The sequence below is a fragment of the Euprymna scolopes genome, chromosome 30 (assembly GCF_053919585.1).
Source record: "Euprymna scolopes isolate OS-2025 chromosome 30, ASM5391958v1, whole genome shotgun sequence".
NCBI classification, from domain to species: Eukaryota; Metazoa; Mollusca; class Cephalopoda; order Sepiida; family Sepiolidae; genus Euprymna; species Euprymna scolopes.
Genome location: NC_136511.1, coordinates 57676126 through 57689492, shown reverse-complemented (window position 1 = coordinate 57689492; position 13367 = coordinate 57676126). Strand labels below are relative to the sequence as shown.

The following is a 13367-nucleotide window of genomic DNA, read 5'->3' as shown; positions in this document are numbered from 1 at the left end:
AACAGACACCCGGGCAACGATTTTTTTATTTATTATTCTTTTGTTTTTACTTACCCAAAACCACACACACCTCAAAACACCTGGGCAACGCCGGGTATCCCCCGCTAGTCTAAAGTAAATCATGAAATATTTTCTAAAGTAAATCATGAAATGTTTTTATAGTGATATACAAATTAAGTATAATTTGTATATGAGCAGATAGCTCATATTTATAAACCGACACCAACTAGAACAGGTGGTTGTTTAACGCTTGTTTAGCGCTATACACGACATATCAACAGCGTCGACGATAGGATATTCTCTGGTCTTTGAAGACCCACAATATGGTTAACGCTGGTTGTGAAGCAATTATGAAGGTTGCTACAATGGTTTGCCCTCGAGAATTAGAAGAAATGACTTTCGAAAAATAAGTCAGGTTATCAAGGGAAACACGAGGCTAAAGAAAAGACTGGTGATTGCAGAAAGAACCAAGTTTATAGCAATGAAGCAGGAAGTGGATGAACCGATAGTAAAATATTTACACAGGTTAAGAAGTGTGAGTAAATACTGTGACTTTGAAAAACCAGGAATAGAAGAACAGACAACAGAAGAAGACTTAATTCAACTAAGATTGAGTGAAGGTATGCACATAGATATAAGCTAATGGAACAGTTACAACTTACAAACATGCCCTTGAATATGTGTCTAGAATTTATACAACAGCAGGAATTAATACATACCTACAACCAAAATAAAATAAAAACTCCTATGAAGAAATAATGGCTGACACATATACGGTAGAAGTGGGGGGGGGGGAATGTACTTACTGTGGAAAAATTCATGAAAGGAAACAAGAAAAATGTCCAGCGTTTGGAAAAACATGTTCAAAGTGTTTAAAAATGAATCATTTCAAAGAAGTATGTAAAACGAGAAATGTGGAAAGAATAGAGGATGAAAATAGACAAATTTTTAATGTAAAGAAGGATAATATACAAAATACTGGATCAAGGAAGGGAGATACAAAAATAAAAATGAAAAGAAACAATTGTATTGTTGAAATGCAAGTAGATACTAGCAGTAAAGTAACTATAAAAAATAGGAAAACCGTTTAAAAAAAAAAAAAAGCAACGTACAATTACGTCAGTTTGATGGCTCGATTATAGCAATTATGTGTTACTTTGAAGGTTCAATAGAACTAAAAGAAAAATATGAAGTAGTACCCATTATAGTTACAAATTGCCAAAAAACGCATGGATTATTGGGGAATGATGTATTAAAAATAAATTCAACGAAGTTGATTAATGAGATAGAAATGGAAAGCTAGTCTGAAATTAAAAGAAAAGCCCCCCCCTCCTACTACGAAGCGAGAAAAGTACCAGTGCATTTATTACCGTTAGTAATAGCTAAGTTGCGAAAGTTAATAAAGGAAAATTTATTAGAACCTGCCTCCTTCAGGAGGAAGTAAATGGGCATCACCCATTGTGGTATTAAAAAAAAGACGGTGACTTGAGAATTTGTGGAGATTATAAAATAGGGGTGAACCATAAAGTTTGTGCCGATTCGTACCCTATTCCGAATGTGGAAGTAGCTTTACATAAACTTGCCGGAATGAAAGTATTTCCAAAGATAGACCAAGAATCAGCTTACCACCAAATTCCCATAGATGAAAATTTTAAAGAAGTGATGACCATAAACACACCTATAGGCCTGTTAAGGTGGAAAAGGATGCCGTATGGCATAAAAATGGCAAGTGCAATTCTTCAAAAAGCTATTAAAAAAGTAATGTTGAAAATACCGTCTGTTATCAAGACGATATATGTGTTGGAGATTTAAATGAAGATGATTTCAAGAAAAAAACTGAAAATATACTGAACTGGCTAAGAGATGCTGGCATGACAGTAAATACAAAAAAGTGTGTAACCAACAGTAACGAAATATCATTTTTGGATTACTCAATATCAAAGGGAGGGATCTCTCCAGATGAAACGCTAATAGAGAAAATTCTAAAAGTGGCTACACCAAAAAATAAAAAAGAGTTGGAGTCTTTCTTGGGTTTGATAAAATTTTATAGAAAATATGTACCAAAATATAATGAGTTGACAGAACCATTTGTGAAGTTAAGAAAAAAAATGCAGAGTTCATTTGGTTAGAACACCAACAGAAAGCCTTTGAAAACTTAAAATAGATTCTGGCGAAAAAGCCAATAGTAAAAGGACATAACTCTACCGACTGACGCTAGTGAGTATTCCATATCCGGTATTTTGTCACAAGATGGTCATCTCGTAATGTACTTATCGAGGAGATTAACAACGACCGAACACAATTATTCTAATATAGAAAGGGAGGCACTAGCCATAGTGTGGATAACGGATAGAGCAAGACAGTTCTTGAGGGAAAAAAAATTCTTGTTGAAAAGTGATCACAGACCACTGGAATTTATTTTCAACCCAAGAAAAGAACTACCGAAAGTTACAACGTCCAGAATATTACGTTGGGCGATCAGACTGATTGTATTCGACTTTGACAGTGAGTATGTTAGAGGGAATATGATACCGCACGTTGATGCCTTATCTAGATTGAGGTTTTATAGAGAGGATAAGGACAAAAACGACGAGGAATTTGAAGACACATTCCTTCAACTTGTAGAAACCGATGTAATATCTGTAGATAAAATGGCTACTGAAACTACAAATGACCCAGTGTTAAACAGAATAGTGCTGAGGATAAAAGAGAATCGTTGGGAAAATTGTTCAATGGCTGAAAGACCATTAAAAAAAATAAGACATAAACTTACTATAGAAAACGGGGTAATATGTAATGGAGACTTGGTAGTTCCCCCAGAAACACAGAGGAGACAGGTTATAAAAAGTGTACATGATGGTGTATATTGTGGAATAGACGCTATGCAAAGAAGATTAAAATTGGAAGCATGGTGGCCGAAGTACTCAAGAGACGTAGAGGACTATGTAAAAAGATGCACAAAATGCACAGAACTCAGGAATTTCAAACAAAAGAAAATACATGTGTGGCCTCGAGAAGCAAAACCGTGGAGCAGAGTAAAACCAACACAAAGTCAAGTATCTGCAGAATGTCTTCTTGGTTCCTCCTCTTCTCTTTTCTCTCTCCCAATAATCGAGCACAGCATATAATAACAAAACTCTAAAGCACGTCTGACAGCACTGACTTCTGCCAACAGTCTACCCCTCCTCTTAACAACACAGGCTTTTTATATCGCAAAATCGTTCACCTCTATTTGCATATTCTTCTAACTCACGTGATCACTCCTCTATAAATAAGAGTCTTGACCATTTCTTTTCTTTCTTTTTATTTATTTTCGGTGACCGACCCGCACGTGGTCTATCCAGGTAAGTCACGCATTTCTCCACACTCCCCTCTGATCTCATGATCAGAAACAGGACATGCGGGCAATCGTCGTTGGCGGGTACTCCTTCGAAGAATCGGGGGCAGCACTTCCTCATTGCTGTTTTCTTCATTACCACCATCATTACTACCAGTCTGTTCCATTATCCCGTCTCGTGGTTCCATAGGCGGTGTCTCACAATCAGGGCAGGGGGGCAGTATCCGTCTTTGTCGGGTACTTCTCCGAAGAATCGGAGGCGTCATCTCCTCGGTGTGCTCCATCATCCCTTCTCGCGGGGTTTCGCAATCACGGGGGGGTGGGCAGTATTCGTCTCTGTCGAGTATTTCGATGAGGCATTACTTCCTTGTGTCCATCGCTCTCCTCACTATTGTCATCAGTATGTCCCATCATTCCCTCGTCTGGTTCTGTTGGTGGTGTTTCTATGCTCACCTGAAGGGGCAGTAAGTGATCAGGATCATCTCTGAACGGTGTGTGATCCTCTTCATCGTCCTCAGAATCAGAAGAGGTATAACAAGGGCGGATATCTTTTACGTGACGTGGTATGCCACCAATCAACATGGTCTGAGGACTTATGATTTTGTCTATTTTTCCCGGAAAAATTTCGTAGTGCACCCAGCATTCGGGGGTTTTATCCAAACAAGGTCTCCCACCTGATATGGTGTATTGACAACACTCACCACTGATGGTATGGCATCAACTCGTTTCACACGCTGTTCATATTGGTAAATCCCATTGGCTGGTGCAGTTGCTGGTGTTGCATTGTCCTTGGGTGTTATATTATACCAGTACACAGCTTCTGGAATAGAGCACTGCGTCCTAGCTGCAATTCTTTTGATGGTACGGTGACACCGTTCTGCTATACCATTACCCTCGGGATAATATGCACACCGATAATGCATTTTAATCCCCCATTCATGCACGAATTTCTGAAATTCTTGACATCGAAATGTGGCGGCATTATCAGTCAGAATTTCAATCGGGGCACCACGTTCAAAAAAGACGGCTCTCAACTGTTGTATAATGCTGGCTGCATCCTGTCGTGTCAACAGGCGCCATATTGTGAAACGCGTCGGGCCACAATCCGTCATGGTCAAAAAATGTTTTCCCCATAATGTGTTATGTCCATCCCTACTCGCTGCCAGTTGCCCTCCACCTCGAGCTTCCCTTTTTGCCATTTTGCCATTGGGATGGTGCCGGATCAATTCTCTGACACTCTTCACACGAACGTATGGCTGCTTTCACTGATGCTTTTGTAGTTGCAGGGCATACTCTTTGGACAAAATATGCAGTCCTCTGAATTCCAGGATGTCCAATCTGCTGGTGTATCATACGGATCTGATCAGGTTTTAATTGATCCGTTACAGTCGCGCATGTTTGTTGTTGAAGATCGGATCCCTGCCTCATTGCATCGATCCACCTCTTTGGTACTCGAGTCAAGCTATCAGCCAAATTCTGCATCGACGAGACTAATGTAATGTCTACCTGCAAGCTGTATTCGTCAACTAGACGCTTAATTATTGCTAGTCTCCTTCGTACTAGCATTTCACTTGCAGCTCTAGTCTTAACTCGAGCCTTTCCAGTCAAGGTGTCGGTTAACCAATGGTAAACACACAATGAGTCAGTGTGGAGATGCACAACATTAGTCTGCCATTGCAATGCGAGATCAAGACCTTTTAACGTGGCATCAAGTTCTGCCAAATTTATATGTTGGGCATCATTTTTCGGACGAAGCCAGCATGCATCTTCCACAACATCACCTAGTTGCTCCAACACGACACCTGTAGCCAACGAACTTGCGTCAACCCATGCATTTAGTTCGTTTCCAGACACTTGCCACTCACCCCGGGCAGGGTCATTCCTATGCACTCTGGACAACATTTCAGCCATCATTTGTTGGAGAGAATCATCATCCGCAACATCGTCCCATCCTTTTGTTACTGTAGTCACTCGTCTTTTCACCACTCCTGTTGCTGATCGGAGCCATTCACAGACAGGTAGATGTCCTACCAATTTACCACAGATAGAAAACACAGTACGTCTTGTTAATACATTGGGTAACTTTGGAAGTGGGCTCCCTCGCTTCCATCGCAACGTATTGCCCTCCTCCCAGACCTCGAGGCCTAGCACGGGCACTCCATCCTTTAGGCGCTTAGGGTCTTTGCTTATTAACCCAAACGCTTTCAGTTTTATTCGAACTGCATCCGCAGACATTATGTCCTCATTAACATAGATGTCATCTATGTAGGCTGAAGCAGCTTTTGCTGTGGTCTCATCCTGCATCAAAACAGTTTTAATAATGGTTGTCATGATCAAGGGTGCTACGTTTAGGCCAAAACCCAAACGTGTCAAACAATATAGTTTTCCCTTGAGTAGTACTGTCTGAAACGGCCATAATGACTCATGGACACGTATCTGCAGGTAGGCCCTCTTTAGATCCAGAAGTGCTACATTGCTCCCTTTTTGACCCCACTCTCTCAGTTTAGCAGCGCACACATCTGCGTTTCCGGTAAACGCATCAACATGCCGATTCAACTCTCAGTAATCCATTACGGGACAAATTTTTTCTTTGGTAGGTTGTTCAACAGCCATGAGCGGAATTAATCCCTTGGGTGGTCCCAGACGTTCCTGTGGGTATGGTATTAACCAACCATTGTCAATCCACATCTGAAGTTCTTCTTCATATGCGGCCCTATTCTTGGTAGAAACTGCATACTCTGGAATCGTGTTGCACAGCCGATCTGGTTCCTGGCCCATGGCCCATTTCCACTTTGCAGTCCACACCCTTTCGTTGTCATCAAATGTAGCACAGAAGTCCTTTTCTTCAATCGACATGGCTGCACAGACGTCTTTCCCTTCTCCAAGCCTGATACCTCTAGCTGCTGTGATTGTAACGCCTCCTAGTGCTTGTATTGCATCAATTCCAAGCAACATGTCGTAGCCAAGGGGTTTCTCCTGCATCACCAGAACGTCAACTTTAGCTGTGTCACCCTTCTCAGTACAGATTGTGACTGTCCCTTCACCACAACATACCCGTGATAAGCCATTGATGGTCATAACGCCGACTGGGTTCCTCCGCCACACCGGACAACAATGGGCACTAACTATAGACCGGGAACACCCCGTGTCTATAAGTGCTGAACACTGCACATCATCAAGTTTAACGCTAATGACAGGCAATCCTGTGTTTATTGGTTGGCAGGGGGCAAGGGTAGCGATAGTACCTTGCCCCCAACTTCGTTTCCCGAACAGTTGCGAGATATGTGCCCAAACTTATTGCAGCGATAGCATTGCACTGGTCTCTTTGATTGTGGATATACACCTCTCCTATCACTCCAGCACTCTTTAGCAAAATGATTGGCCTCCCCACATTTATAGCACACTGGGGTGGCATGCTTATTACTATCTGGAAGAGAGTCCACATTGCCTCCATGTCGAAAACGAGCTGCTGCTGCAATTGGTTCCTGTTCCTTACAGATGTTTCGAGCTCGGGCCAATAACTCATCAGTTGACAATTCATCGATTCTTGATGATGCCCGCAACAGTTTACTGACCTCCTCGGGTAGGCCTACCAAAAAAGCACAGCTTAATATTTTATCATTGACCCCACCAAACGGTACAGATAATTTTCGCAGGTCGGCTAGGTACACGTCGACTGTTTCCTTGAGTTGAAGTGTCCGGCTCGTGAACTGTTGCCACGCAACAAATGGATCTGTACCAAACGCTGTATACAGGCTCTGCTTGATTTCATCCCAGTCTGGTTCATTCCTGAGTTGTTGGTAGACTGCATAGGCCCCTCCGGTTAGCCTCAAAGGGATAACTGTGGCTGGTTCTTTAATTTTGCACAGTTTACAGATTTTTTCTGCCTTTTCAATCCATTCGACGACAGCCGGTCCAGTGGTAGATCCGTCGAACTCGGGTATTAAGCGAATGTCGAATCTGTCCATTGTTAGTAACCGCACACCAAGCGCCGAAATAGCTTAAAACCAACACAAAGTCAAGTATCTGCAGAATGTCTTCTTGGTTCCTCCTCTTCTCTTTTCTCTCTCCCAATAATCGAGCACAGCATATAATAACAAAACTCTAAAGCACGTCTGACAGCACTGACTTCTGCCAACAGTCTACCCCTCCTCTTAACAACACAGGATTTTTATATCGCAAAATCGTTCACCTCTATTTGCATATTCTTCTAACTCACGTGATCACTCCTCTATAAATAAGAGTCTTGACCATTTCTTTTCTTTCTTTTTATTTATTTTCGGTGACGACCCGCACGTGGTCTATCCAGGTAAGTCACGCATTTCTCCACACATGGATCATGCCTATGTCAATGAGATAGGACTATTATTAATATTAGTGGATGCATATTTAGGTTGGCCTGAAGTGGTGAGAGTACGTGATAAAAAAAAGTACCACCATAAAACAAATATTAAGAGTAATACTTTCGAGAAATGGGATACCGAGAACATTAGTGACGGATTAAGCACCAGAATTTGCGGATGCTGATTTGTATGAATGGTTAAGAAAAATAGGATGCAGACCTTACAAGACCCCTCCTTACCACCCTCAAAGTAACGGGATAGTGGAAAGGAGGGTCCAGACAGTAAAGAAGAGCATAAAAGCATACGTGCAACAGAAGGAGAAAATCGATGCTTTCCTACCAAGATTATTACTAAGTTATAGAACAATTCCGCATGCAGGCAGGCCAGAAAATCTATCTGCCTTAATAGGCAGACAATTAAGGCCCCCTTTGACTATGTCATATGCCACAAATCAAAAGATATGGTACAAAAGAAATAGGAATACAGAAGCCGAAACAGCAGAATTTATCATACAGAAAGGGCATAATAATGCAATATTAAATAAAGAAAATAGGAACAGTGTTGTAGCTCATGCTGACCAAATAAGATCCCAAGGAGAACAATCAGATGAGGAAATGTCTTCAGAGCTGCACATTATGGACACAACAGAAGAGTTACTGCAGAATGAGACTGTGGAGAGGGATGAGGTAGAAGAGGAAGAAGTAGAATGGGACAAGGCAAAATAGGAAGATCAGAATATGCAGGAGGAACACTGCGATTATAGGGAAAGACGTGATAGATCCAGATCTCCAAGGAAAAGGAGAGAGATAAAGGAAGATGTTCAGGAGGGAACGAGAAGACGTACAAGAAGTATTCGCAACATAACCCCCCCCCCGTTATAGGTAGTATAAGTATAATTTGCATATGAGCAGATAGCTCATATTTATAAACTGATAACAACTAGAACAGGTGGTTGTTGAACGCTTGCTTAGCGTTATACACGACATATCAGTTTTCAAATTAAATCATAAATTGTTGTCTAAAGTAAATCGTGAAACCATGAAAATCTTTAAATTGCACAAGCCATAAGAATTTAGAAAGAAATCATATGGAAAGGTGTAAGATAAAAAAGAGTAAGTTTGCAAGACTTTCAGGTATGGCTACAGAAATATTGAACGTTGCGAGTGAAACAGGCAATCACAAACTTAACAAATTAGATCATAAGAGAAGAGGTTGTTCCAAACGATTGGGATCTTAATAAAATTGTGAACTCTTACAAGGGCAAATGAGTTCCAGATAGAGATAATTACTAAGACATAAAGTTGTTGGAACATGTTCTGAATGTAGTTGAGAGAATGATTTAGCAGCAAAAAACACCCGACTAGCTGAAACCACCGTCAATAATTTTCCCCACTCCTTATCTGTGCCTAAATCAAAACGTAGATTCCATGAACAAAGCTTCTTTCTTAGAACTGCACGCCTGTGGAACGCTGTTCCGCTTGCCTGTTTCCCTCCCGACTTCAACCTGGACGTCTTCAAGTCAAACACAAACAAATTCCTGATGAACAGCCCCCCTAAGTAATGACATTTTATCAATTCTCCAATACTATTGCTACACCATCCCTTTGATTACGGTACACACAATAACCCTTATCCCCGAATGGCCATTGGGTCTTGATAAGTGGTGAATTCCATGTAAAAAAAAAAGAAGCAAATAACAAATCATATATACATAGATGAAATGCAGTTTTGTTTTTGTCTAATTCAGGTACCATTCATGCTATATTTTTCCTGAACAAAGAATCTGTATTTTGTATTTGTGGATTTGGAGAAAACTTTTGATAGAGTGACGAGAGACGTTGTTTCATAAACCTTGCACAAATTGATGGCAATTGAGTGGTTGGTAAAGATTGTTCAAGCAATATACTGAAATGCAAGAGTTCTTCAATGTTTTGTACTCAGTTCTTTGCTTTTCATTTGTGTCATAGAAGTGTTGTCCAAGGAGTTTTATGATTGCCTGGGAAACAATGAAAAGTTTACTTGTTACGCTAAATATGTGGAAGAAAGCTGTGAAGAGAACGAAATGATGGTTGTAATGTTGGCAGCCTTCCATAAATAGGAACATTCCCTACTCAGTTTCTAGAAAGAGAATTAGGAGTAAAGCAAATTTTTGCGATACTTTTAAGCACTGGGTGCACAAGATTATGACTTAACAAAATGACTTATCTCCCATATTTTCCATAACTCCTTGAAGTTTTAGCATTCTTATCAATGTAGAATTGAAAAATACGATAAAAGGAATTTATATTTTTAAAATTCTGTTCAATAGTTTCCCCTAATTTTTGGTGTAGATACTTATTTTTTGCTTGATATGTAAGTATATCTGGAACTGACATATTTCATCTGTAGATCTTTATAGATAAGCATTCTGATGCCTGATTATCCATTTAAAAAAAAAAATTCTGATAATTATCTTTTTGTCGAAATGAAACAAAAAAAAATTAATGAATGTTCTCTATGAAACTAACGCTTTCGATTCTTAGTCGAGTTATCTTCAGGTGACAAAAGTAAATGATTAAAAGCTGGAGAAAAAAAATTAGAATTTCAAAAATGCTGTCAAGAATGGATAATGGCACAAACTATTGAATCTGTCAATGGGAATCAATGGGAATTCAACTTCTTATAGATCTGTAGTGTGGTCCAATTAAATACTGATATCACTAGGGAAATGTATGATCCCCCATCCCCATTACTGTGGATAAAAGTGCACTATGCAGTATGAAACGGTATGAACCAACAATCTAGCTTTAGGTATAAAAGCAAATTGTGTACAATTAATTGTTGATAATCGGTATTGCTTTGGCATTAAATGAACTAAAAAAAAATTGATACGCTGTTAAAAAGAAGATAAATCACACCAATATGATTTCATCTTAACAACCATATGCCCCCATTACCTCTCTCAACACACTAAACAAAGCGAATAAAAAAATAAAACTTACCTCCAGTTCCAAGTGGTGGCAAAGCCAAAGAGTTCATCTGTTCTCCTTCTGCAGCATTGAAGCAAAGTTTAAATATTTTATTAGAATGTTTCTTGATTCCCTCCACATTGACATGGACAATATAAGAAGCAGCAATGGAAGAAGCTTTTGTAACCACATAATTTTGTGTTTCCATTTGAGAATCTGATGGAAAAACAATGATTTAAATAGTTAAATAATGTTTTATTGAAAACAATTAAAATGATCATTTTTAAGACAAACTTTCAGTGGCAGTAAAAAGACTATGTTCTGTGTGCTATCAACTAAAAAACAATTAACTTGCCAAGTTGTTGAACCGAATATCAAAAAGTAAAAGATTACTGATAAAGGCTAAAAAATTCACTTTTATTTAACTTAAAACTTACTTTGATTTAAAAAGGTCCAAATACTTTTATGATACGCTTTTCAGATTTAAAAAATCCTTTTTAGAAAGAGCCCAACACTTTTATGATACACTTTTCTGAGAAAAAATCCTTTTTAGAAAGAGTGCAATACTTTTATTGGTGAGATGCAGTATCAGAACAGATACTACACCGTGATCTCGGCCTCTGCAACAGATTTCTTTCCTTAAAATTTCGTTTTTTTTTTTTTTTTGGCAAAATATCATATTAATAAATACTCTATTACTTGGAAGATATACACTTCAATATATAAATATATATGAAACCATACTTAATTTTTTTTTTTTTTACAGGTGGGGTGGGAGATATACTTCCACCGGCCAACGCCGGTACATGGGTCCTGCTAGTTTCATACATAAATATTACTTTTCAAGTAGAAAAATATCCAGTAATTTCATGATACAATTTAACGATAAAAAAGTTCATTTTTAATTAGAAAAGAACTTCAATAATTTCATGAGACACTGTAAAATGTTTTGACTTCTAATGGGGGTATGAGACGAATAGATTCGCCAATCATTTTTATAACCAAGAGCTGTGCTAAGCAACCAATGAAAACGTCCCAAAATTATTATAAAAATTGTCGAATTTTGGATTCAATCAGTTCGCCGTTTACTACGTCACGGACCGCATTTAATTCTTGGCCGCCATCTTGGTTACTGATCTGAACTACGCCGCCATCTTGGTTACTGATTTGAACTACGACGCCATCTTTGTTCAACACAATATCTCAGAACTTAAGAGGTTAATTATGCCACGGACCGCATTTGATTCTTGGTCGCCATCTTGGTTACTGATCTGAACTACGCCGCCATCTTTGTTCAACACAGTGTCTAAAAACTTAACAGGCACCTTTTAGATAAAAATATTCAGTTTTATCTAGAAAAGAGTCCAATATTTTTATCATCTACTTTTAATATAAAAAAATCTTTTAAAATGGGGAAATAATCCAATACATTGTTTAGATAAATAATTAACTTTTAACTAGAAAGTAGCTGAATACGTGATACACTTTTTAGATAGAAATATTCACTTTTTACTAGAAAGAAGACCAAAACTTTTATGATATATTTTATATATATAAATAATCACTTTCAAAAAGAACTGTCATAAACTTTTATTATTCAGTTGTGATATTCGTATGGATGGATTGTTATAGATTAACGAGGATGCAAAGGGAACTGAAATGAAACACGTTTATTTACTGAGGTATACAAACCGGAACTGGTGATGGTGAGCTTGAAACCCGGAAGAGGGGATATGGGGAAGGAGTGGGAGGAGGGCTAGCTAGACTTTTATTGCTGATACTACAACATCCCCTTCTCTATTGTAGGAGAAGTACATTGGGCTGTAATGGGCTGGAGAGGTTGTGGGGATGGAGGAGATAGTTCATTTGTTCTATGTTACAGGTCGAGCCTCTGGATGGGTTTGCTCAGCCTGCTCGATCTATATAGTTTGGCAGGTGTTGATGGAACTGGTGGATGAGTGCTTGGGATGGTTGATGGGTGACCACCTGCTGGCCTTGGGCCCTGTGCTGGGATTGGGATAGTGCTATGAAGGTAAGGAATTCTGTGTGTGCCGCAACAAGTTTTCCATTGGTGTTGGCATTTCATGTTGTCCGCCTTGCCCTTTGTTGGCCTTAATAACTGCCGGTTTCTGCGATGGATTCCACCGTTGGCGAGTTTTACTAAGTATAGCCTTGGCTCTGCAGCTATCTGCACAATCTTTCCAGGTTCCCAGAGTTTGGTTCTTTTGTCCTGAACATGAACTTGTTGGCCGGTGTGTAACTATGTGTTGATGGCTATTCTTTCGGTCATACCACTTTTTTGTTTCTTCTTTGCTCTTCTTGAACTCTTGTTTTTTTTGTTCGTCTCCTAGTTGTTGTTTTGATACTAATGGGGTCCTCATGGGTCTTCCATTCAGTAACTCTGCTGGGGATTTAATTTGAGCTGATAGCGGTATAGCCCTGTAAGCCATCATTGCTAGGTGGGTGTCTGTGTTCATTTCTCGCGCTTTCAACAACTTTTTACAGATGCCCACCATCCTTTCTGTGAACCCACGAAGTAGTGTGCCTGAAGTTGTATGATTTGGCAAAATCTGTAAACTCTGTACTGGAATACTGGGGCCCATTGTCACTGTATATTGCCTCTGGAACACTTCGTTCTTCAAACACTTGTCAGATTATTGCAGCTGATGTTGTTGAGTGGAGACGTCGTATGAAAGGACTGCAGTTGTAATGGTCCCCCACCAGTAAGAATTCCTTATC

At 39.3% G+C, this 13367-nt stretch overlaps 1 protein-coding gene across 3 annotated transcripts in view; it reads right to left on the bottom strand.

Annotated features, from left to right (window-relative positions):
* LOC145254817 (protein mono-ADP-ribosyltransferase PARP14-like) overlaps nt 1–13367 on the bottom strand; it is a 99261-nt gene that overhangs the window by 17681 nt on the left and 68213 nt on the right. For all 3 annotated transcript variants that reach the window (XM_080113643.1, XM_080113645.1, XM_080113644.1), the window contains one exon: nt 10662–10844. In XM_080113643.1, coding sequence (XP_079969769.1) covers nt 10662–10844 — 183 coding nt within the window. The remainder of the gene's footprint in view (nt 1–10661; nt 10845–13367) is intronic.